The sequence below is a fragment of the Salvia splendens genome, chromosome 6 (assembly GCF_004379255.2).
Source record: "Salvia splendens isolate huo1 chromosome 6, SspV2, whole genome shotgun sequence".
NCBI classification, from domain to species: Eukaryota; Viridiplantae; Streptophyta; class Magnoliopsida; order Lamiales; family Lamiaceae; genus Salvia; species Salvia splendens.
In genome coordinates, this window is record NC_056037.1 from 2,220 (window position 1) to 28,898 (window position 26,679).

The 26,679-nt window shown below is 46.9% G+C and overlaps 2 protein-coding genes and 1 pseudogene across 2 annotated transcripts; 1 reads left to right on the forward strand and 2 right to left on the reverse strand.

Annotated features, from left to right (window-relative positions):
* Nucleotides 1-1,912: 1,912 nt before the first annotated feature.
* LOC121810027 lies at nt 1,913-15,835 on the reverse strand (annotated as a pseudogene).
* Nucleotides 15,836-16,974: 1,139 nt separating this feature from the next.
* LOC121807814 lies at nt 16,975-18,939 on the forward strand. Its single transcript, XM_042208153.1, has one exon. It carries the CDS (start codon nt 16,975-16,977, stop codon nt 18,937-18,939), a length of 1,965 nt encoding a protein of 654 aa, XP_042064087.1.
* Nucleotides 18,940-22,955: 4,016 nt separating this feature from the next.
* Nucleotides 22,956-24,844, reverse strand: LOC121807125 (cytochrome P450 83B1-like). The gene is made up of 2 exons (XM_042207322.1): nt 23,797-24,844; nt 22,956-23,721 (listed from the first exon to the last, which is right to left on the reverse strand). Exons 1-2 carry the CDS (start codon nt 24,769-24,771, stop codon nt 23,200-23,202), a joined length of 1,497 nt encoding a protein of 498 aa, XP_042063256.1. The 5' UTR covers nt 24,772-24,844; the 3' UTR covers nt 22,956-23,199.
* Nucleotides 24,845-26,679: the final 1,835 nt, after the last annotated feature.

Genomic DNA, 26,679 nt, shown 5'->3' on the forward strand with positions numbered 1-26,679 from the left:
CGCTTTGTGTATTTCTTGGGCACATGGAAGGTTTCCCTCACAAGGAACCTTTATCAACAGGTTGGGGGTCCGCCTAACCCCCCGCCGTAATGGTGTTTGAAAAAAAAAAAAAAAAAAAAAAAAAAAACCCTAAACCATGGTCTCATTAGGTGGTCCCTAGGCGAAGGGCGGATTAGTTTCTGGGATGACGTGTGGGTCGGGGATCTCCCCCTTAGGACCTATTGTCCGCCCGGGACTGATCTTCCTGCAGCTGAGGTTTCTAGGTTCTGGCATGATCATACTTGGCATGTTGAAAAACTGCATGATTATCTGGCTTTGTATGGTGTGCCTTTGCATGTGTTGGATCTTATCAGGGCTGTCCCGATTGAGGTGGGCAGGCAGGATGTGATGCGATGGAGCCTCACTGGCGATGGCGAGTTCTCGACGGCCTCAGCTTGGGAGCTCATCCGGACACGGTCCCCTAGACATTTCGGACTTCGCATGGTTTGGAATGCTGGGCTGACCCCTACCATCTCTGTCTTCATCTGGCGCCTCCTCCTCCACAGGCTTCCTGTTGAGTGTTATGTTCAGGCCCGTGGTATCTCTCTTGCATCCAAGTGTCTCTGTTGCGTCTCTTCTATTTCAGTCGAGTCGTTTCAGCATTTGTTTGTGTCGAGTCCTCTGGCGAGATCGGTTTGGGATTACTTTGATGGCTGGTTCCCTTACATCAGCACACACATTCACACGTGCACTGACATTGCACATAGATTAGGTTTTTGGTGGAGGTCCTCTCACAGGGCCACCGCCTTGCACATTAGTTTCATCATTCCCTGTTTGGTATACTGGTTTATCTGGACGGAGAGAAATAGCTGCAAGCATCGCGGTATTTCTTTTCGTTCTTCGCATGTTATTTGGCAGGTTGTTCGGCACCTGCGGATCTTGGTGGCGGCGGGTGTGCTAGTCCCCCTTCATTGGCGCGGTTGCACCCCGGCCGTTGACTTCATGCCTTTGGCGCCTCCTCGCCGGCGAGTGCTACGGTCCCTGCAAGTGCTTTGGCATCCACCTGATGATCCTTGGGTGAAGCTGAACACCGACGGGGCCTTTTCTAGCTCGACGGGACAGGCAGGCGGTGGGGGAGTGGTTCGGGGCTCAGATGGTTCCCTCCTGGGGGCCTTTTGCACGCCCCTCGTAGCTGGGTCGGCCTTCGAGGCGGAGCTCTTGGCTCTTCTTCACGGGCTGACTTTAGCTATGCAGTTCTCATCGCATGTTTGGGTCGAGATGGATGCGGCAGCAGTGGTCGCGGTGTTCACTTCAGGACGCGGAGGAGCAGCGGATGTGAGACATCACATGGCTCGCATTCGTACTTTGCTCGCACAGATTCAGTTTATGTTCTCTCACATCTTTCGAGAGGGCAACCGGCCAGCAGATTTTTTGGCAGGTAGGGGGGTCCAGACCCCTGCCATCACCTTCTTTGATGCGGATTCAGCGCCTCGATATTTGAAGTCGCTCGTCAGGATGGACCAGTTGGGCTATCCGAACTTCAGATTCAGATATCGAGATGGATGACTTCTTCACTTGGTCCGTGGTTTTGATTTATGGTTTTTTTATTTCCTTTGGATTTGGCCCGCTTTTGGCCATCATCCTTGACCTTTTTATGATGTATAGCTTTGTTATGTTTATTCTCTCTTTAGTTAGATGGTTAGTACCCGGTCTGTGGGGATACCATAATAGCTTTGTTAGCTCTTGTGTTTTGTATCTCTCGTGCGGACCGAGTCACTTTTGGGCTCGTCTGATGTATGTTCTTTTGGTGATTTTTGATATATACAGGTTGGGGGTCCGCCTTAACCCCCCGCCGTGATGGTGTTTGAGGAAAAAAAAAAAAACCCTGAACCCTAAACCCTAATCATGAACCCTAAACCCTGAACCCTAAACCCTAAATCATGATTGGTCGCTTTCTCTCTTGATCAGAGTCCACATATGTCATGTCAAACCGCTCAGGCAAATTAAAATCAACCTAAGGGGGAAAAGGGGGTTCAAGAATTAGCAAGCATGCAGTGAGAAGCTCAAGCCCTTCATTCTTTCTTCAGGTTTCAGCAAAGTTGCAGTCCAACAATACCTGTATGGTCGAGCACTGCCACTTCCTACCCAGAGCATCCTCTATTTTGAGATCAATTTTGGGGCCGTAAAAAGCACCACCACCGTCATCGATTTGATAACTCCAGCCTTTGTCATTTAGAGCATCTTTTAGAGCATCTTTTAGAGCAGCAGTTGCTTTGTCCCATATTTCATCACCTCCGACAAATTTCTCTGGTCTTGTTGACAGGTTCACTTCATACTTGTCAAACCCAAACTGCAGCAGTATTTCCTTTGTAAGATCCAAGACACCCCTGATTTCATCTTTGATTTGATCCTCTAAACAAAAGATGTGGGCATCATCCTGTAAAACCATCACAGAGTAAACTAGATAACGAGCCTCCGAAAGATCTATCTAGTATGTGTGGTTTGCGTATAAATTCATCAATTGACAGTAACTCATTTTAGTGACAGTGCAAGGAAATTTCAAGTGCAGGTTGGACCAACGAGTTGGAAAATGCATTTAAACATCTCCCATCCAATGCATACAACAAATAGGCCCATCGGAAAGCTCTTTAATCAATAATGAAGGTTGTCAAGTAAAGGCATGGGAATTTTGGCACCATTAATGGAATTTTGTCAAACAAGACAGCCGTGTAAATTAGAATATAAATGAAACAACTTTTGGGGAACCATATACATTAGGCTATGACTCAATAACCAGATCCAAGACCTATAGACATCCCAGAAATGTCTGAAGTCATAATATGCAAGGAGCAAAAAAATACCTGAGTAAATCCTCGTACTCGGAATAGACCATGTAAACTTCCAGACAGCTCATATCTATACACCGTTCCAAGCTCTGCAACCCTAACTGGAAAATCCCTGTAGGAATGTTGCTGTGCTTTGTAGACCAAAATATGGTAAGGGCAATTCATTGGCCGAAGCTGATAAAGTTCGTTCTCTATCTCCATCTGCTCAAACATGTTTTCTTTGTAAAAGTCCAGATGACCACTAATCTTCCAGAGATCTGCTTTTGCCACGTGTGGGGTATAGAGGAGATCATAGCCACGCTGTAGGTGAATCTTTTTCCAGGTATCTTCAATTATATGTCTCATGATAGCACCCTTTGGATGCCAAAAAACCAATCCGCCGCCAGCCTCATTCTGCAAGTATTTATCTACTATCAATTGAAGCCCCCATTATCTAATCAACCCAAAAAAAAGTTGTGACATTTACGCTAATATAAAGCCAGGCAGAACCCTATTACTTCAACAATAAGCACCCAAAATTAATTTAATGGATTAAAAATACCAAAATCATTAGAGTCAATAGCCACAATACATTCATAAAGGAGCTTATCTACAAGGAAAGATATGGAGTATCTTTGTTTAATCTCTTTGCCAAAACAGCTATTAAGACCGAAAAGCTAAATTAGTAGCATTAATGACAAGCAACTAAATTATCCATCCTACAGACAATAATAATTTAGAGATGTTTTGCGAAGGATAAATAAGCTATATTTGGAGGAGTGAAAGCCAATGGATGTATAAAGCAGTTTGGCAGCCGGGGCTGGATAACTGAGGATTTACCCCGTACATATGCCAATCTACAGCTACATTAGTGATGGGGTACGAACTAAACCCTAATGGCAAGCCCAATAACAGTGACGGCCCATCAGCCCAGAGCCCAAGAAAGAGTATCTGTTCGGCACCAAAGAGTTCGGCACGACCAAAGAGTTCGGCACGACCAAAGAGTTCGGACTCAGCCTACAGCTCGGTAAAAGCCGACCAGTCAAGCTCTCCTCTCAGATCGGCAAGAGCTGATCGGTAAAGTCCAGCAGTTCGGTCTCAGCATTCGACCGAACTAGGAGTTGGTGGACTCACGAAAGGCCTCCACGACCTCCACTATACCCACGATCTATTTAGTGGTATGAAGCAGTTATTGAGCAGTTATTGCTCACCCACGATCTTGTTAGTGGGGCTGCAAACCACGATCCTAGTTCAATGTATAAATAGAACTTAGATCTGATAGAAAAGGGTTAAGCCCTCTAGAGATAAAATAGCATAAAGCAAGTCTGTATTGTAAGCTGTATTTTGGCAGATCAAGCAATACAATCTTGCCCTCCCTTTTTCCCGTGGACGTAGATTTACTTCAGTAAATCGAACCACGTAAATTCTTTGTGTCTGTATTTTCATTCTCTACCAGCATTAGCTAACATCAAAAATTCGCGGATCCATCACTGGCGCCGTCTGTGGGAATCAGAGAACAAAATTTGTGATAAAGCGAATTTTTGATCCATTTTTTCCACCCAAAAAATGCATACCAGATCGCAGAATACCCGTATTCCAGCCCGTGAGAACCAGGAGGAAGCCAATCCATCCCATAGGTCGGGAAAACAGCCTAGGGATAAATCCACCACCAGTTCTCATGGCGAAGGAACAAGCCGCTCCAAAAATCGTCCCACTGAGTCTTCCCAGCAGCCCGATTTGAATGAGGCTGTTAAGCAGTTTTTGGCTGAAAAGCAGGAGGAATTCTTAACCTTCCTGCGAAAAAGCCAAAAGCAGCCGGAGACGAAAACGACGGATTCTCCTTCTCCCTCCGCACAAGAAAGTCACTACCGCAGTAGTGTCGCATCTCCCAGGAGAAAGAATCCTCAACCCCGACATATTCCAGCTCCTCCTCGGTACCGGAATCACAGGAGAACTCAATCTCCTCCATACCGACGAGATATCGGATTCGCCGTGTACGGAGCACTGAAGACTCCGTTCTCGGACGACATCACCCGAACTCCCCTACCACAGAACTACCGAACTCCGTCGATGACTTACGACGGGCTCGTGGACCCTCACGATTTCTTGGGGCGCTATCAATATAACATGGCGAACCAGGGTCTCAACGAGGTCCACATGTGCAAGCTGTTTCCCGAGCTGCTCATCGGGAACGCGAGAAGGTGGTTCGATAGCCTCCCCCAGGGCAGCATCAGATCTTACCGAGATCTAATGGATGCCTTCCACAGGAGGTTCTTTCAGAAAGCGGAAGCCCGAATCACTTCGGCTCAGCTGCTTTCCATTCGTCAAGGTCGCGACGAAAAAATTAGCGACTTTATGACAAGATTCCACAAGGAATGCCTGCAAGTAGACGATCTCAACGATCTGCTTGTCATCTCGGCATTCCAAAATGGAATCCTGCCCGGAGCTCTCTACAGGAAGCTCGTTGAGTGCGGTCCGCAGACAGCTCAGGAAATGTGGGACATTGCGGACCAGTACTCCCGGGCCGATGAGGCAGACCGTCGTAAACGGTCGTTAGACAGCTCATCGTCCCGAGGAGACAGAAGGAAGCCCGATCATAGCGATCAGGGGCATCCTCGCCGGACTCCATTTGAAAGAATTCAAAGGGCTCCGGTGCAAGACAGATTGGGACCTCGTCTCAATCCCGAGAAGCCGCCCGCTCAGTTCGTACCGCTGAACAAGCCGAGGGCGGAAATTTTCGAACTGCACTCTGACCTATTCGAAAAGCCAAAGCGGATGACGAAATCAGCCGCGCGCCGACCACAGGATAACTACTGCTCCTACCATCAAGACCACGGTCACGATACTGAGGAGTGCAGAAACTTGGCTGCAGGTATCGATGTTCTTGTGAAGGCAGGGACATTGAAAAAATACCGAAGTAAGCAGCCAAAGAAGAATAAAAAGCAGAGTGGTGCGAACTGCGCCCCTCAGGATCCGAAAAGGCAGCCGGATCCCGAAGACGATGACGAGCCGCAATATGATGGAGTAATCCAGACTATTGACGCGCTCCCTGCCGGGAAGACCAAGTCGTCCCTAAAGTCAGAACGCAGAGGCTCCAATCGAGAGGAGCCAACGCATAAAAGGCTGAAGCAGGACGAAGTGATTACGTTCTCGGCTGCTGATCCCGTCCCGGCCATCTCTCCTCACCAAGACGCCATTGTCATCCAAGCCGGAGTGGCAAACAAACTGATCCACAGGGTGTTCGTGGATACAGGAGCGTCGGTTAGCATTCTTTTTAAAGAGTGCTTCGACAAACTAGAAGTGGACCCAGCTCGGCTCAGTCCGGCTCCGCTTCCCCTGAAGAGCTTCACCCAGGAGGACACCCGCCCTGAAGGTATTATCAGCCTTCCGATCACGGTGGGGAAAGCGCCTACTAGCTCCAGTACGATGATTGAGTTTTTCGTGGTGAAAGCTCGGTCCCCGTACAACGTCATCCTGGGAAGAGACTGGCTCAACACAGTTCGGGCCGTTTGCTCCACCTATCACCTCACCATCAAGATCCCCACTAAAGGAGGGATAGCGGTCATCCGAGGTGACCAAAAGAGAGCAAAGGAATGTCTGCAAATTGCGCTTAGAAGTGCCGAGCAGTCAGATCGGCACCACCAAGCATAGCAATCACAGCAGCCGGAGTCAGAGGCGATGACCGAAGTCATACCGGAGCCGAACTCGATGACAGTTCAGCTGTACGAAGACGATCCATCCCGAACGGTTAAGATCGGCTTCGCGGGAACGCCCCTACTTCGGGAAAAAACCATCCAGCTCCTCAAGGAGTATAAAGACGTCTTTGCATGGTCTCCGTTGGACATGACCGGAGTGCCCCCCGAGGTAATCACTCATCGGTTAAATATTGATCCTTCAGTCCGGCCGATAAAACAGAAGCAAAGACTCTTTGCGGCAGAACGAAATCAAGTCATCCATGACGAAGTCCGTCAATTATTGAAGGCGGATGTGTTATTCGAAGTGAAGTACCCTTCGTGGGTAGCCAATCCTGTCATGATCAAGAAAAAGGAAGGAGGATGGCGGATGTGCATAGATTTCACCGATCTAAATAAGCACTGTCCCAAAGATTGCTATCCCCTTCCGAACATAGATAAAAAAGTAGAAGCTTTGATAGGCTTTGAAATTTTTTGTTTTCTTGATCTGTACAAAGGATACCATCAAGTTTTAATGGATGAGATTGACGCTTCAAAAACGGCCTTCATTACTGATTTCGGCATTTTCGCTTATAAAAAGATGCCATTCGGTTTAAAGAATGCCGGAGCCACTTATCAAAGGATGGTAGACAAGCTTTTTCGGCACCTGATTGGAAAGGAAGTCGAAGTATATGTTGACGATATAGTCGTCAAGAGCAAAAGCACCTCGGAGTACGAGCACAACCTCAAGTCCACTCTCAACGTGCTCAAGAAAGCCAACCTCAAACTTAATCCCCAAAAGTGTACCTTTTTGGTAGATTCGGGAAAGTTTCTGGGTTGTTGGGTTTCAAAAGACGGACTCAAGGCAAACCCCTCAAAAGTTCAAGTCGTTCAGAACATGGCAATGCCGAAGTCCATACATGACGTGCAAAGGCTAACCGGATGTCTAGCCGCACTGAGTCGATTCCTTTCCCAAGCAGCCGAAAAGCAACTGCCGTTCTTCAAGGTGTTGAAAAAGGCACCAAAGTTCGAGTGGGGAGCCGAGCAGAAAAAGGCCTTTGACGAGCTCAAAAGTTATCTAGCCAAGCTTCCTATTCTCTCTGCTCCAGCCGAAGCCGAAGTACTATTCTTATACTTAGCGGCATCGGATCAAACCATCAGCGCGGTGCTTGTACGAGAAGAAGGCCTAAAGCAGTTTCCCATCTACTTTACAAGCCGAGCATTAAGAGGTCCAGAAACAAGGTATCAACCTCTGGAAAAAATTGCTCTGGCGTTAGTAAATGCAGCAAGGAGACTGCGGCCATACTTCTATGCTCACAAGGTATGCGTCTTAACCGATCTACCTCTTCGGCAAGTTTTGACCAAGCCAGAAGCATCAGGCAGAATCGCCAAGTGGGCTATAGAGTTGGGAGAGCACACAATTGAATATCTACCTCGGAAAGCCATCAAGGGACAAGCCTTGGCAGATTTTCTTGCAGAAGCGAAGTTCGATCAAGCAATTCCTATTATTGCCGAACAGAAGAATTCTGCCAATGCCGAACTAGCACAGCCCTTGGAATCCGAAGTAGAGCCGCCGGACTGCTGGAGCGGATTCGTAGATGGAGCTTCAAACAAGATGGGAAGTGGAGCTGGTATTTTACTTGTCGCTCCCGACGGACACGAGGTAACCTACTCACTTCGTTTCCTATTCCCCACTACTAATAATGAAGCCGAGTACGAAGCCCTCCTGGCCGGACTCCAGTTAGCGCAAAGTCTACTCGTCAAATCTCTCAAAGTCCATTGTGATTCACAAGTCATAGTAAATCACATGTTGGGTACAAGTGAAGCCCGTGACGAGAGAATGAAGAAGTATTTGGACAAAGCGCAAAGCATCAGCCGAAGTTTCTCCTATTTCCGGATAATCCGCATTCCCAGAGCGGAAAATAGCCGAGCAGATACCTTAAGTAAGTTGGCCTCAGATCCGAGCTCAAAGGCGGAAGAATTAATGCATCGAAGCATTGATGAAGCCGAGGTACATTCTGTATCCAGCTCGCCGAACTGGATGACGCCGATCTTGCAGTATCTGGATCAAGGACAATTGCCCGAGGATAAGAGAGAAGCTCGGAAGATCACGTGCCGAGCTCTTCGGTACGAACTTCATGAAGGAGTCCTCTTTAGAAAGTCTTACCTCCAGCCGTTATTGCGGTGCGTAGGACCAGAAGAGACGGACTACATCCTCAGAGAAGTTCATGAAGGATCGTGCGGTAGCCACATCGGAGCCAGAGCTTTAGCTAAAAAAGTTCTGAGATGGGGATATTATTGGCCAACCATGGTACAAGAGGCAGTGCAGCTCGTCAAGAAGTGTACGAAGTGCCAAATTCATGCAAATGTCCCAAGGATGCCGCAGACCGATCTATACACTATGCAAAGCCCTTGGCCTTTCATGCAATGGGGCATAGACATAGTGGGACCACTTCCTCAAGCTCCTCGGCAAATGAAATTCCTTATCGTTGCCGTGGACTACTTCACGAAGTGGGTGGAGGCTGAACCTTTAGCTACGATAACGAGCTCAAAGGCATTGGACTTCGTCTGGAAGAACATAGTGTGCCGATTTGGCATACCCCACATCCTCATCTCGGATAATGGGACTCAGTTCACCGACAAGACGTTCAAGAATTGGTGCCAAGAGCTGAACATTCAACAGCGGTTCACTTCGGTCTCCCATCCCCAAGCAAACGGACAAACGGAAGTAACGAACCGGATTCTGGTGAAAGGGTTAAAAGCTCGGTTAGAACAAGCCAAAGGACAATGGGTAGAAAATCTCCCTCAAGTCCTATGGTCCTACCGAACTACACCCAAAACCTCCAACGGTGAAACTCCGTATAGCCTGGTGTACGGCACTGAAGCCGTAATTCCGGTGGAGATCGGCGTACCCAGTCCCCGAACCCTAAATTTCTCCTCAGAAATGAATGACGACGGACTGAGAGCAGAACTAGATCTCGCCGAAGAAAGAAGAGAATTGGCGTGCATAAAAGCAGCCAAGTATAAGGAGCAAGTAGCCCGGTATTATAACCAAAGGGTGAAAAAGCTTCAATTTCAAGTGGGAGATCTCGTCTTGAGAAACAACGAAGTAAGCCGAGCAGAAAAGCTGGGCAAACTCGAACCCACATGGGAGGGTCCATATCGGGTGTCAGAAGTCCTCGGCAAAGGGTCTTATAAATTGACTCACATGTCAGGAGAACAAGTACCCCGAACATGGCACGTCTCCAACCTCAAGAAGTTCCACTTGTAAGAGACAAGTCCGGTCAGTCCGTCTCGTGTCTAGTTCGGTCATAGGGGTATGTGTTTTTATTTGTTTGTTTTTTACTTGTACCTTTTACTTGTCGTTTTAAAAAAAAAAGGTTTAAAGTTTTTTTCCTTCGTCTTTTTCATTTTTTCCCTATGTGTTTTGTCTCTATGTGCTTGTCGTCTCTTACAAATGGTACCAAGGTATATCGTTCTTTAAAGACTGATCCCCTTTTTAGATCGATTATTAAAGACTATTGTGAGTCCAAGCTTCCAAGGAGGATATAAGACCACAATTCAGCTTAACAAGCAGTCCGTCTGAAACGAACTGCAATAAGCCAACGATTGTGAGTCCAAGCTTCCAAGGAGGATACAAGACCGCAATTCAGCTTAACAAGCACTTCGTCTGAAACGAACTGCGATAAGGGAAAGTCCGATCCACGCGATAAACCTCGCCGAATTAGGACGACCAAGTTCGGTCAAAGAAGTTTACCTCATAAGACCGGGGACGACCATGTCTAGTCAAAGAGGTTTACTGCATAAGACCACTTCGGTTAACTGGGAAAGTCCGATCCACGCGATAAAACTCGCCGAATTAGGACAAGGGAAAGTTCGATCCCGGCGACAAAAATCGCCAAATTAGAACACAAACCAAGTCCGGTCAAAGATGTTTATTTCATCAGACCAAAGACGAGTCCGGTCAAAGATGTTTATTTCATCAGACCAAAGACGAGTCCGGTCTAAGATGTTTATTTCATCAGACCAAAGACGAGTCCGGTCAAAGATGTTTATTTCATCAGACCAAGGACCAAGTCCGATCAAAGAAGTATACTTCATAAGACCGAGGACAAGTACGATGAAATTTTTTCGCTAAGCTGTAAATACAGTGTTAGAGGTGGAGACAAAATTTCATTTATCAAATCTTGTTCGGCATACAACTCCGCTACCCTACAAAATGGCGTTACGCTATTACAAAGGACTATTCTACTGTCCAGGGTTGCTGAAGTTAAGCCACCTATCTGCAAAATCCTCTGGAAGCCGAGTTCGGTTGTTCCGAGCAGATGAAGAATAAGCAGGTCGACGAGATGCTATCCTCGACCCAACGCCTCTTCCCCGAGCCCGAGAAGTCCTAACACCTCGGCGATGAAGAGTCTCTGCAATAAGCATCTGCTGATCTTGCTCGCTCATAGTCACAACTCCTCGGCGAATTTCAGTCCGTCCCCGTCTTGACGATTCCGGTTGCTCCTGAGCCCGTTCTCGTCTTGACGTTTCCGGCTGTTCCGGAGTTCGTTGTTGGCTGGGAGTAGGATTTTGAACAAGGGAACCAGAGGTTTGATCTGGAGTGCGAGCATCTGTTGGCACGATATGCCGAAGGAATCTTTCTATGGAGGGGCGCCGAGAAAGAACAATGTCGTACCGAGAAGCCCAGCGCCGTAATGATTTCACAACTTGTTGGCAAGCCGAGCTCTCCAGCGCATTGTTCCTCCGGAGTACAACATATTCCTCCCACAGTTCGTCAACTCGACTCTGAACATCTGAGATGGTCAATCCCCCGCGCACACGGATGTAATCCTCGTACGCAGTCCTCTCAGCAATGGTCGTATTCAGCTCGGCCTCCAGATCCTTCTTATCGGACTCTAAGTCCTTATTATCGGCCTCCAGCTTCACTAAACGAGCCAGAAGCTCGTCATTCTTCGTCTGATCGGCTATAGCTCTTCTCTCAGCTTCGTCTAAAGCCGAAGAGTACAGCCGTTTCCAGTGAAGTATCTCCATCTCCTTGAGTACAAAGCAGCTATTAGTTCGGCAGCTATACCGAGCAGATAGTAAAATACAACAGGAATAAAGGCGAGTACGAAAAGCTATACGAAGACAAATGTAGAGAATTTTTCATTCACAAGGAAAATTTTTTACACTAGGGCTTCAAGGCCATTTTACAAGGAAGAAACTAGACTAAGAGAAGGGAGACGAAATCATACTCCGCCTGCTTCGTCTCCGGCTCCTCGGTCTGGTACAGCTTCCTTCTCCTGGGCTACCTCAGCCTCGGCCTCGCCTCCTGCCGGCCTCGCCTCCGCCTCCTGATCGGCCTCCTTCTCCGGATGCCCGGCCTGATCGACTTCGGCCTCCCGCTCCAGCGGCTCGGCCTCACCCTCTCCGTTGTAAGTCGAAGCGGGTGAAACGGGTCCCACGGAGGCAAAGATAGCCTCCAGGTTCTCGTCCCGATCAGCTCGACAACTCCGGACTCGGTCTGCAGAAAGCAGGACCGAAGATGAAGCGAGCTCCTCAAGGAGCGGCAGATTCTGAAGCCGAGCTGCTATCTCTCGGCTGTACAGAGGCAGCACGACGTCGGCCCCCTGCTCGCCCTTATCGGCAATTAGCCTTACCAGGCTACCGACAAAGGCCGAGAACTGGCTGCTCAAAAAGAGTTTCTCCGTGTAAACACGGAGAGCCTCCCCTTGGGCAACCACGGCAGCAGCATCGCTCCGCTTCGCCTGCTCTCGCTGGATGACGAGCTGGTTTTTGGCAAACTGAGCTTCATCCTGGGCCGAAATCCTAGCAGCTCTGGCCTTCTCAAATTTAGCCTCAGCCTGTTCGGCCCGATGACAAGCAGCCGCCAACTTCCTCTGCATCTCGGCATAGTCATTGGACGCTTTGGAGAGTTCGACGGCGACGAGCTTGGAGAGCATATCATTCCTCTGAAAATGGATAAGGAAAAAAGTTAACAGAGGGCACCAAAAATACAGGACAGAAGCCAAGCCAAGGAATCAAGAAGACAATTCACCTCGGCGAAGTCCGTGGGCCATAGAAATGGCTCACAGATATGCTCCGAAGGAGGCGCCAAGACCATGTCTTTCTCTGGCGCTCTCGGGGGCTTCTGGGTCTTCCCCTTCCTATTTGCCGAAGTCGACTCCGGCTTCTTTGGACCCGAAGAGGTCTTTTGCCTCTTCGGATTCTTCTCGGCATCAGGCGCCGAGCTGGTAGCCTTCTCTCTCTCCGGCTCCACAAGCTCGGAGGACTTTCTGATAGCCTTATTCAACATGAACACTGCCAAAAAGCAAGAAAGCAAAGTCAGATTTTCTTCGTTAAAGCAGTAGAGCATAAAGATAAAGAGAAATCCTCACCCTCGGCCTCTTCGTCCGAAGACGAGATGTCGAACACGACGTCGCCCTTGACGAGCTCAGACTCCGTGTATTGTTTCCTAACTAGGGGAATCTTGTTGAGCTCGCCGTCGAGCTCGTCCAACGGTTCAGGCCGAGGGTGACGGATAACGGACTCCGGCCCTCTCCAGGGAAAACTAGGAGCCGCGGTCCTATCATAGTAGAAGAAGCGATTTTGCCACTTCGGCCACTTCGTTTTACAAAAGGCCCTAAAAGGCTGTAAAGGGATCAAGTAAAACCAAGACCCCTTCCTCTTAAATTGAAAGAATTTAAGGATCGCCTTCAAAGACAAATCCCTTCCTAACCTACGGAGTTCGGCAGCGAAGGCCGACAAGTGCCTCCAAGAGTTCGGAGTCACCTGGCCTAAAGGAAGCTGAAAAAAATCTAGTAAATCTATAAAGGCAGAAGGGAGGGGGAAACGAAGCCCGCATTCTAAGCAGGCCTCGTACACGGTGACGTAACCCTCCGGCGGGGAGTCAGCCCTGTGATCACCGTCAGGTACCACCGCCTTCCCCCCAGGAAAAGAGTATTTTTCGTAAAGGGATATCACAGTATCCTTACTCAAGATACTGTGAAAATACTCTACGGTCTTCTCCCCGGATTCTTTCCGGCTAGAAGACCCCTTACCCCCTTTCCTAACGCTACCCGACTCCGAAGAAGAAGAAGAAGACATTTTTCTTACTTTTGAAGGTGAAGATAGTCTGAAAAAAATTCTTGAAAGCGGAGAGAGAATTTTTGCAAGAAAGAGAGTATAGAAGACGCAACAGCAAAAGTGCTTCAATGATGAAGAAAGAGCGTATTTATCAGATACGGGAAAGATTTCGAAATCGTTGCGCCGTTTCGAATCCCACCTTTTCAGGAATCAACGGCCGGATTTTACTGTCGCATTTAATGCAGGCATGCGCTAGGCACGTCCCCTGACGTCAGCCTCCCCCTTACCGTTATCCAGAATGCCGAAGTGACTCACCTCGCCGAAGTGATCCACTTCGCTTTTCGGGGGGGGTAGTGATGGGGTACGAACTAAACCCTAATGGCAAGCCCAATAACAGTGACGGCCCATCAGCCCAGAGCCCAAGAAAGAGTATCTGTTCGGCACCAAAGAGTTCGGCACGACCAAAGAGTTCGGCACGACCAAAGAGTTCGGACTCAGCCTACAGCTCGGTAAAAGCCGACCAGTCAAGCTCTCCTCTCAGATCGGCAAGAGCTGATCGGTAAAGTCCAGCAGTTCGGTCTCAGCATTCGACCGAACTAGGAGTTGGTGGACTCACGAAAGGCCTCCACGACCTCCACTATACCCACGATCTATTTAGTGGTATGAAGCAGTTATTGAGCAGTTATTGCTCACCCACGATCTTGTTAGTGGGGCTGCAAACCACGATCCTAGTTCAATGTATAAATAGAACTTAGATCTGATAGAAAAGGGTTAAGCCCTCTAGAGATAAAATAGCATAAAGCAAGTCTGTATTGTAAGCTGTATTTTGGCAGATCAAGCAATACAATCTTGCCCTCCCTTTTTCCCGTGGACGTAGATTTACTTCAGTAAATCGAACCACGTAAATTCTTTGTGTCTGTATTTTCATTCTCTACCAGCATTAGCTAACATCAAAAATTCGCGGATCCATCAATTAGTTCGCAAATTGCCTAAATATACCACCTTTCAGGCACTCCAATTAATTGCAAAGGTTTTCAAGATATCAGCATCAAGCTTTGATTTATAACACAGAACCTTATCACCAATGTAAAGTAGAAACATAAAAAAAAAAAACAAAAAACCTTTTCACAGTGCAGAGTCATACTAAAATTCGACAACTCAAATCACAGCTGTGGTACCTGTATAGAAAATAAATCAAGATCTTGACCTATTCGGCGATGATCCCGCCTTTTAGCCTCCTCCTTGAAGTGAAGATAGGCTTTCAACTGCTCCCCATTCTCCCATGCGGTGCCATATACTCTTTGCAGCATTGGCTTAGTTATATCTCCTCTCCAGTAAGCCCCAGCAACAGATTCAAGCTCAACAGCTTTTCTATTGATATTACCAGTAGATTCAAGATGAGGGCCTGCACAAAGATACCACCATTCATCACCTATGTGATAGATAGTGATAGGCTCCTCCTTGATGCTCTAGAGAATCTCCATTTTGTAGGGTTCGTTGATGGCCATAATCCTTTTTTCTGCTTCATCCCTGGTGACTTCTTCTCTGACTAAGGGCAGATTCCTACCAATAATGCGATCCTATCGATGATTCAAGAAATTACTAGTATAATTTAAAAGAAAAAAAGAAAAAGAAAGCAGAATCAATTGAGCAGAGAAAAAGAGGAAGACACACCATTTCCTTCTTGATCTTCTTAAGGTCGTGGTCAGTGAGAGGCTCCACATCAAAATCGTAATAGAAGCCATTGTCGATCCAAGGGCCAATAGTGACTTTTGCTTGTGGATAAATCTTTTGAACAGCCATGGCCATCACATGAGCACACTGCAAATCCCTAATTAAACAACTTGATAATTAACGGGCGTTATTAGAAAGGAATGGGGAGGAGAAAGACTCACGGTGTGGCGAATCCTGAGGAGCGTCTGGGAGGAATGGTTAGTGGGTAGAACAGGAGTGGTGGATGGGGGTGTTTCTGTGAGTTGAGTGGCGACGGCGGAGAATCTGGTGGTCCTCTGGTGTCGATGCAAATGATGCTTGAGGGTGAGTGCATCTCGGAGAGAAATGGTGGACAAGTCTGTGAGCTGGGAGGAGAGAGTGTTTGGAGAGAGATAGTGATACAAGCACGGTGAGTAGCACATCAAGAGAGACGGCTAAAGGGCAGGAGGAAGCGCACCGAGAGTCAGACGAGGGTGAGGAGGATGCAAGCGCTGAGGAGTCAGAGGGGTCAAGCTCAAGGGAATCGTCGCCGGAACTTCCGAAGCGGATATCAAGACGTCCGGCGAAGTTGGATGATTACGTTTAACGTTTCCTTATTAATTGTTATTGCTTAAGACTTTCATTAATATTTTTGCAAACTATTAAAATAATTACCTTTTAGAGTCGAGCGTAATTATAAGCTCCGTTTCGGGTTTTCTTGTTGGTTCTTTCCCGGAATTGATCGAGTCGAACCAAACCTAGGGTCCTTAGATATATATAGGGGTTCTGTACATTGAAATCATTATCAATATATCAGAATTTACCTTTTTTTTATCGTCCCTTTACTTTCTCCGCAAGTTACATAAACTCCAACGCGAAAACCCTAGCGGTCGGCGGCTGCTCGACGGAGGAAGACTCCGCGAACGATCCTCCCCCTCTGGTCTTCTCGTCGCCGGCGCACAGATACGGAACCTCTCCGTATCATCTGGTGTTTTCTTTGGTTCTCATACTCCTTACATCAATTTCAATGGCTTCACAGAGTTCTGCGTCCGATTGCTTGGAGATGGTTGGGATTTCAACTGCACAGCCGACGCACCCGACTGCCAGCCAACCGTCGTTGACGGCGATTATGTTACAACTGGAACATCTCACGGCAGTGGTAAATGAGATGCGATCGCAATTCGATGTGGGAGACCAAGTACTCCCGACGCGGCCACTACCAGCCCCGCCTTTCACGGACCGCCCTCCGCCGCTGAGTACAAGTCCGTTCCCTCTGTTCACTTTCACCCCGACTCCTTCAGTGAGACCTTCCCTTCCCGCTGCGTCGTACCACCCACAGACAGCGCCATTTACCTTCGCAACACACGCCTCATTACCACAAACCCTAGGGCCCTTTACATCTGCTGCAGGCCCATTCTCCCTTCCACTGTCGGGTTTCTCGGACTCTGTGGGGGTATCCACCACAGTTTCTAGGCACCACGCCGACTCAGCCTTTGGCCCTACTCCGGAGCGCACACAGCTGCGACGTCCACCTACGGTGAATTCCTTGTCTTGTTGGGGCCCACCCAATGCACGCCCTCAGTTTGGGCAACCAAATTCGGATTCGCATCCCCACACAAGGGTAAAATGGATCCCCCTCGATTTGACGGAACAGAGGTGAATAACTGGATCCGTGGGGTTCAATTCTACTTCGATCATATGGGAACCCAGAGGGGCAACGCCTCCACTACGTTATTATGTTATTTGAGCCCGTGGTGGCAGATTGGATCTGGAATTATTGTGCTAGCAACGAGTATGTCACTTGGTATGAGTTCCTGGATGACGTTCGCCGCCGCTTCGACCCTCAATGCTACACGAGGCATGTGGGACTCCTGAAGAAACTCGTCCAAACGGGTACGGTTTATGATTACCAGCTGGCCTTTGAAAAATTGCAAAATAACACTGTTGGGGTGCCTGATCATGTTCTTCTGGATTTGTATGTGGCGGGTCTGAAGCAACCCTTGCAAGACGAGGTGTTGTTACACCAGCCAGCCACATTGGCAAGTGCTTTCGCCCTGGCTGCTCAGCTAGCTGCCTGTCGGCCGGACCTCAGCCCCGCACCCCAGGTTGCGCAGCGCCGCCCTTGGCCCCCGCGTGACTCGCACCCAGTTGGTTCAGCGCCACCAGTAGCGACCCCAAGCCAGGCATCGCCGGCTGTTTCGGGACGCCCAGGGCAGCACGTGCCCCGTTCAGAGGGCTCCAAGACGCCTATCATTCGGCTTTCGGCGGCTCAGAAGGCGGAACGCTCTCGTCTGGGCCTCTGCTACTATTGTCCGGAAAAGTGGGTGACTGGACACGTATGCAAGCATCGATTCCTCGCCTACATGGGAGTCGAGGATAACGAGGATGACCCGCTTGAAGATAATGCCGAGGGATTTTCTAATGAAGTTATTGCGGCGGATCTGTCACATCTTCACTCGATGGACGGCACGAGGAGATCGAAATCTCTGACCTTGGCGGGCACGATCGGGACGGAGCCGGTGCAGGTGCTAGTCGACACGGGCAGCTCGCATGATTTTCTCCACCCCCGCGTGGCCGAGAAGCTCCACCTTCCGCTCACAGCGGTGAAGCCGTTTCGAGTATATGTTGGGAATGGGGAATCATTGTTGTGTTCCCACATCTCCAGGGCCACCGAGTTGATCATGCAGGGCACGGAGTTTCTTATTGACCTCCACATTTTGCCGATTCATGGCCCAGAGGTGATATTGGGTATGGAATGGCTCGAGTCGTTGGGGCGTGTGACTACTGATTTTGTCAAGAAATCAATGGAATTTACTAGAGGCAATGAGTTGGTGGTTCTCACGAGCGCAAACCCTGGCCCGCGTCAGATCTCTCTCCGGTCCTTGACATCTTTTGTGTCCCGGGTGTCATTGTTCGAAATGTACGAGGTAGTCCAGCTGCCTCCGTCAGCTGACCCTGCCGCGAATGATGCAGTTTTCCCTCCCGATTTACCTCCACAAATCCGCGATGTGCTACAAGAACATGCAACAGTTTTTAGTGTTCCGGTTGGCCTTCCACCGGCCCGCCAGTTTGACCATCGCATCCACCTTCTGCCGAATTCCAAGCCAGTGAATGTTCGTCCGTACCGCTACCCATATTTTCAGAAGAATGAAATTGAGAGACAGGTCCGGGACATGTTGGAACAGGGGGTGATTCAGCGCAGTCACAGCCCTTTCTCATCACCGGTTCTCTTAGTTCGCAAAAAGGATGGTACCTTCCGCTTCTGCATCGACTACCGTGCCTTGAACAAGGCCACCGTTCCGGATCATTTTCCAATTCCAACTGCGGACGAGTTATTTGATGAGTTGGGTGCAGCCCGGTTTTTCACAAAATTAGATCTCCGTTCGGGCTATCATCAGATCAGGATGCACGAGGCGGACACCTACAAAACCGTTTTTCGCACTCATGACGGTCACTTTGAATTCTTGGTGATGCCGTTCGGACTTACCAACGCGCCATCCACCTTCCAATCAGCGATGAATTGTATTTTCCAACAGTGGCTGCGGAGGTTTGTTATTGTATTTTTCGACGACATCCTCGTCTACCGCCCCACTTTGGAAACCCACGCCTCTCACCTAGCTCAGGTATTGGCGATTCTGGATAAACAGCAATTTTTTGTTAAGATGTCCAAATGCATATTTTGCTGCACGTGGATTATTTAGGACACTTGATTTCGGAGGGAGTTATTAAGGCCGACCCGGCAAAGCTTGATGCCATGGTAGCGTGGCCGGTTCCGACTACAGTCAAACAACTTCGGGGCTTCTTGGGGTTGACGGGATACTATCGCCGCTTCATTGCGCAATACGCCGTCATCGCTGCCCCCCTGACGGATTTACTAAAGAAGGATTCTTTCTGCTGGACCCAGGCCGCTTTGGACAGTTTTGAGGCACTTAAACGTGCTATGACGGCAGCCCCCGTCTTGCGTTTACCGGATTTCTCTAAGACATTTTATTTGGAGACTGACGCGTCGGATTTCGGCATTGGAGCGGTGCTTATGCAAGATGGCCACCCAATCGCTTTTTTCAGTAAGAAATTGGGTCCCAGGAAAAGGAGTGCATCCACATACCATAAGGAGCTTTATGCTATTGTCGAGGCCGTACAAAAGTGGCGCCAGTATTTGTTGGGTCGCGAGTTCGTGATTCGCAGCGACCAAAAGAGCCTTAGGGAGCTTCTGCAGCAGGTAATTCAGACCCCGGAGCAACATTTGTATGTCCGGAAATTAATGGGTTTCAAATTCTCTATTGAATATAAATGTGGAACATCTAATAAGGTTGCGGATGCGCTTTCGCGCCGCGATGAGGAGGCAGTGGCCGACGGGGAGTTGCTGATGAGTGTCGCCCAGCCGGGGCCCGACATTCTGACCTTGCTGCGTAAGGAAACAGCGGCTGCCCCGGACTTACAGGAGCTGCAACGAGCGATTGTGGCGGGTACGGCGGCACCAAAATTTGCTTTCTCGGACGGGCTGATTTATTGTGGGCGACGGATATTCGTGAGCAAGGATTCACCTCTGCGTGAGGCCCTTTTACATGAGCACCATAGCACTCCGCAAGCAGGTCACCCGGGTTTTGAGAGAACCCTTCGGAGGCTCTCGGCTCATTTCTGCTGGAGTGGCATGGGCCGTGACGTTAAACAATTTGTTGCATCGTGTGTGGAGTGCCAAACGACCAAATATTCTACACAGAAACCCGCCGGGTTGCTACAGCCGTTACCTATTCCCTCCCAGGTTTGGGAAGATGTCTCTATGGATTTTATCGTGGGATTACCGCCCTCGCGGGGCTACACTACTATCATGGTGACGGTGGACCGTCTTTCGAAATATGCTCATTTTGCTCCACTTCCTGCTCGCTTCGATGCTATGCGGGTGGCACGTTTGTTCATTGAGACAGTGGTCAAGCATCATGGTTTTCCGTTGACTTTGGTTTCAGATAGAGACCCTATTTTCCTTAGTGACGCTTGGAAGAACATGCTCGAGCTAAGTGGGACGAAGCTTCACTATTCCACCGCCTACCACCCGCAATCGGATGGTCAGACCGAGGTTCGCAACAGAGGATTGGAGCAATACTTGCGGGTGTTCGCAGGGGACCGACCATCGAAATGGGCGAATTTTTTACCGTGGGCGGAGTTGGCCCTGAATTGCTACCATCACGAGGGTTTGGGAATGTCTCCGTTCAAGGCTCTCTATGGTCGCGAACCACCTCCTTTGGTGGCTGTTCAGTCGACGGCGGGGCGAATCCGGACAGAGCCGGCTGTGGCAGATTTAATACAGCAGCGTGGCGCTCTTCTGGTGGACTTGCGCAAAAATTTAGAGAGGGCGCAGCAGCGGATGCGGGACACCGCGAATCAGCACCGCAGGGATGTTCAGTTTGAGGTGGGAGATAGAGTTCTCCTCAAGTTACAACAGTATCGTCAACACTCGGTAGCTCGCCCTCTGTCGGCTAAGCTAGCCAAGCGTTTCTATGGGCCTTTTGTCATCACCGAAAAAATTGGGTCCGTGGCATATCGTCTTGCATTGCCGCCGGGTGCAAGGATTCATAACGTATTTCATGTGTCTCTACTTCGTCCTTTCGTCGATGGGGGTTCGGCAGCCTCTGACTCTGTTTTACCGGAGGAATTTCTGGGAGCTCGACCGGTTGGAAAGCCGATAAGGGTGTTGGATCGTTGAGTCGCTCTCCACGATGGGAAAGCGGTGGAACAAGTATTGGTGGAGTAGTCGGGGGACCCTTCAGTCGCACCTTCTTGGGAGCCATTGGACACTATTCGGTCCCGTTTTGCCCACCTCCTTGAGGACAAGGAGTTTCTTATCCGGGGGGAGTTGATACAAGCACGGTGAGTAGCACATCAAGAGAGACGGCTAAAGGGCAGGAGGAAGCGCACCGAGAGTCAGACGAGGGTGAGGAGGATGCAAGCGCTGAGGAGTCAGAGGGGTCAAGCTCAAGGGAATCGTCGCCGGAACTTCCGAAGCGGATATCAAGACGTCCGGTGAAGTTGGATGATTACGTTTAACGTTTCCTTATTAATTGTTATTGCTTAAGACTTTCATTAATATTTTTGCAAACTATTAAAATAATTGCCTTTTAGAGTCGAGCGTAATTATAAGCTCCGTTTCGGGTTTTCTTGTTGGCTCTTTCCCGGAATTGATCGAGTCGAACCAAACCTAGGGTCCTTAGATATATATAGGGGTTCTGTACATTGAAATCATTATCAATATATCAGAATTTACCTTTTTTTATCGTCCCTTTACTTTCTCCGCAAGTTACATAAACTCCAACGCGAAAACCCTAGCGGTCGGCGGCTGCTCGACGGAGGAAGACTCCGCGAACGATCCTCCCCCTCTGGTCTTCTCGTCGCCGACGCACAGATACGGAACCTCTCCGTATCAGATAGAGAAAGGGATAAAGCAGCCTCCATTAGACCAATCCTCCTGCTAATCACCAACATGGCCAACAAAACAGAGTGTTTTTGTGGTGACTATTGCAGCTGCGTCACCCGTCTTCTTCATCGCTTTACTTTTATTAACCCTGCCAATGTTCCTTTTTAGTAATTCACTTCTATATTACTACTCTACTACTACAAATTCACTTCTAGATTTTTTATGTTTTCAAATATATACTCCTTCCGTCACCAACATTTTGTGCCTTCATAAGCTTGACAAACATAAGGATTAACACAGAAGTCAAGTAAGCAGGTCTACATATACATATTAGTATGAACGTGCATGCTCGCCACACAGCAAAAGTTCGGGCTGAGTGACAGCAAGGAAACACAGCTTGTCCAATGTATGGCTAGATATGCTGCATGTCAAAAAAAAAAACAAGGAACTGAGAGGGTGTATGAAATAAGAAAACCACAGGCACGAACATAAAAGGCAGGTAATGCTAAAGTACATACTAATTTGATCCAAAATTTTCTAGATATCGGGAATTCTTGAGCCACAAGCATGTATCACCAAATTAATGTACTAAAATGGAGTATATATAGTATGATATGGCAACATACACCAAATAGGTAACAGAATTGATTTGAAAATGAGAAACGTGCCTGATAAGAAAGACATCCTATATAAACTATTCACGATAAGGTCCATGAGACGGCTAACCTGCCATAGATAGATAGCATACACAAGTAAACATGAGAAATTGTACACGAACACTGCTGCAACTAGAAAGGTACGTATTACTTTGAACGCAAATTCACCTCTGCTTGGTGTTTCTGCCACCAGTTGTCAGCTCAGAGCACCATCTCTTTGCAGGACCACTCTCTCCGGACTAATCAATTTTTCAAAAAAAAGACCAAAATTGTAAAATAACTAAAGAGGGACGAGCTGATGGTCGAGGCGATAGCGAGCAGCGGCGCTTCGGACGGAACACCTCGATAGCCTGTGCATTTTACAGATTTTGGGAGCTTGTTTTGTTGTAGTAGTAGGATTTAAGAATCAGTGGAGGGTTTTAGCTTATTTTTAGTTTTAGGAATGCGGAAATGGAAAAACTCTTTAGATTTTAAATTACAATTGATGGAGTGGATTAGATCATCCTCGTTCCTTTGGTTGTTGCAATCGTACTTATTCGTTCCCTCATCATCTGATACACATATTGTATGCCCACAACTTGCAGAAAATCACTACTCCTAATAAAGTGTTTTTTTATACTCCTTAATTATATACTCCACTGTATAGGAAATACTCCTTAATTACAAACAAAAAGTAGAAGAAATAAATAATGCAAGATGTGTAGATGCAGGTAATTATTGATAGAGGTAGAATTCTAGTACATAGTAGTATTTAAGATATATAATGGGAATACGTAGTCCATATGTGTAGATGCATGTAAATTACATGGGATGGGAGATTAATGATAGAGATAGAATTCTAGTACGTACTACTAGTATTTAAGATATACTATAATGGGAATACGTAGTCCATATGTCTAAGTGGAAGATGGATAAGGTATAGGGATCAAAAGAAGTGGATTTTTCTTATGCATGGTGAGTCCGGGCAAGGCATGAGTGTCAATGGGCGGAGCAGAGGAGGGCAGCACCCAATCAAAGGAGTATAAAAGATTGGCCAAAGCGAGGTGTATGGCGAGCATCCCCAACCCCATCCCAGGGCAGCCCCTCCTCCCACCCCCAAACGGCAACATCTTGAACTCCCACTCCCGATGATCACTCTCATTCCCATTCCCATTCCCATTCAAGAATCTCTGTGGCACGAATTCCTCCGGATCCTTCCAAACCTCTGGATCTCTCCCAACAGCCCACCCGTTTATAATTATTTTTGTCCCCTTCTCCACTTCCCACCCCTCTATCTCCTCCACCCCTTGCTGCTCCGTCCTGTACAGCAGCGGTGCCGGTGGGTACAGCCTCAGACCCTCCATCACCACTGCCTTGAGATACGTCAGCTTCGTCAACTCCTCTTCCTCGATCATCGCTCCTTCTTTTTTCAACCCTACCTGTATATATATACTTGTAATGAGTAATAGTATCAATATATATTATAGTATGAATGTGGTACACTAGCTACATACCGCTTCCCGGACATGCTCTTGTGTCTTCCTCATGACGTCTGGCCTGAGCATCAACCCCGTCATCGTCCACACTACCGCAGCAGCCACCGTGTCCGTCCCCGCCACAAACAGATTCATGAGCAGCCCCTTGACGTGCTCCCACGTGATCTCGTCAGGCTTCTCCCGCTTCAGCTCGATCATGAGATCGATAATGTCTTTATTACTATTATTGTTACGGGTGAGGTGGTCGTCGATGAGGTTCTGGTAAAAGGAATCAAGCTCTTTGAAATTGTTATCCACCCGGTTTAACAAACCAGACAACTTATCCAACCAACTAAACACTTTGAGCTGATCCGAGAAGTAAAACGAGACCATCAAAGCCTGCGCTTCAAGCACCAGCTTATCTAGCTTCTTCTTCTCGTATTCGTGGTCGTCGTAAGTTTTTCCGAACGCCACACCGCAGATGATGTTGCTGGCCAAGGACATGGCCATGTCGCTGAGATTCGCTGCTTCATGGTTAACAGCATGTGAGCGCAGTTTGGAGATCATGCGGCCCACCTGCGCCTCGCGGATGGGCCGGAACGACAGCAGCTGCTTCGGGGAGAAGAGATGGACGGCGCACAGCCGCCGCATCTCCTTCCAGTGAGAGTCGTACGGGGAGAAGGCTATGTCCGCCCCATTGTACGACAGCTTCTGCTGCCCCAGGACGGGCGGCCGGTTGTCGTGCCTTTTCAGAACCTGTTTTGCCAATCTTGCCGACGATACCACCATCACCGGGGTCAACCCGTGCCTCAGGTACGCCACCCCACCGTACTTGTCATGTAGCTCTTGGAGGTAAACCAACGGTTGAGATTTGATGAATTGGAGCAAGTTTCCCAACACCGGGACTCCTCCCGGCCCCGGCCTCTTCTTCATCCTCATCCTCATCCTCATCCTCATCTTATGTATTATTGCAACCAAGATACTACTAATAATTATGGCTACAACTATCTTCATCCTCACTAATAATATTTGCTTTTGTCTTACTGTTATGGGAATCGATATCTATGTTATATGCTGGAGTAACCTAACATTGATCAATTTGGCCGGAGTACTACTTGTTTAATTATATGCAAATAAAACATGTGATTATTGGTCCTACTTCCAATTAATACTATTATAAAATGTGTGTATGATGTTAATATCCATTGACCACCCACTAGTTGTGTGCTATCCCCAAATCATTATTAAATAGATATGCATGTTTATCTTAATCTATGATTAATAAGTACTCCCTCAGTCCCTCTGTAATAGAGATGTTTCATTTTCAGCACTCGTTTTGAAAAAATGATAATAAATAATTAAAATAGAGAAAATTTAAAATAAGAGAAAGAATATTATAGTTAAGACTCTTAACTATATTATTCTCTTTTTTACTTTATTTTCTCTGCACTTTAACTATTTATTATAATTTTTTCAAAAAGAGTGCTCAAAATGAAACGTCTTTACTAAAAAGAGTGCTCAAAATAAAACGCCTATACTATAAAGTGACGGAGGGAGTACTAATTTACAGTTTAAGAGTTTTTATTTGGGCGGTTGAACCTACTCCTATATATATATATATATATATATATATATATATATATACACGCACTATAACTGAATTACTTAATTAGTAATGATACTATTTTAGTGACATTATTAAAATTGCTAAATCTTTATACTATACGTACCAAAATTTAGGTGCACTCTATCACAAAAAAATAAAAATAAAATTATTGGTGCGCGTGCCACGATTTTAATTTTTCTACTCTCTCTCAGCATAATGTGTTGAACACAAACATACGCAGATTTAATTTATATAGTACTCCTAGTTTTACTTTTAGTAATAAAATTACTTTTTTTTATAAATAGCTATAAATTAACTGTCGTTAGAAATTGGCTTCACTTTATATATTACAAACACTTTACATGCATGTCACAAAATTAATTACTACTCTCTCCATTTCGGGGTATTAGAATGGTTTTTTTGGCACGAGACTTAAGACTCTACTTCTATAAAACGTACTAAAATGACAAATGGGCTCCACTACTATAGAACAGGGAGTACATTCTAAAATATCACTAAATTTTAACATGTTTTTATATTTTCTGAAATACAATAATTCACAATGGGGTGCTCGGTTTGCAAGATTGTATCCAGGGATTAAATTTGTAGTGTATTTGGTTCATGAGATTCAATCACACAACTCAATCTTAGATGGATAATCATGGGATAATTAGTCATAGCTAACACCCTATGATTAAAATAATCTCACAACTCACGCTTAGATTATATCTTGGTATTGTTTTATCTTAGAAACCGAACACCATCGATATATACGTACCACCAATCTTGAACATATCGCAATTTTTTTTTCTTGTGGCATATTTGTCATATTCTTCAAAAATTATGTCAATATTGAAACATTTTGTTGCAACAGAGGGTAAGGTTTATATAGTACTCAATTACTACTACTACGTAGTATAGTCTATTCTGCGGTAATTGGGTCATTTCATTTTTTGCACTCGTTTTAAAAGAAATAATAAATAGTTAAAATGGAGAAAAAGTAAAGTAAGAGATAGAATAATGTATCATTCTCTTTATCTCTCTTACTTTACCAATTCTATCTTAATTTTCGTACCATATCCATTGCTCATATTTTTATGGGACGGATGAAGTATTATTTTTTCAAAACGAGTGCAGAAAATGAACTGACTCACCTACCGTGAAATAGATGGAGTATAAGGAAGGGATGGAGCATTATAGTTTAAATTCTTCAAAAAGTGGGTAATTAAGTATAAAAAAAGTATTTATTTTTAAATTGTGATTATTTTTTGTAGGCATCTTAAAATAGAAAAATGAGACTATTTTTTATGGACGAA

Bases quoted from the DNA above. Each gene is read 5' to 3' on its own strand.
- LOC121807814 (XM_042208153.1), top strand. From the start codon at position 16,975: ATGTTATTTGAGCCCGTGGTGGCAGATTGGATCTGGAATTATTGTGCT.
- LOC121807125 (XM_042207322.1), bottom strand. From the start codon at position 24,771: ATGAAGATAGTTGTAGCCATAATTATTAGTAGTATCTTGGTTGCAATA. The intron at 23,722-23,796 runs GTATGTAGCTAG...ATATATATACAG, and splicing joins AAGAGCATGTCCGGGAAGCG to GTAGGGTTGAAAAAAGAAGG.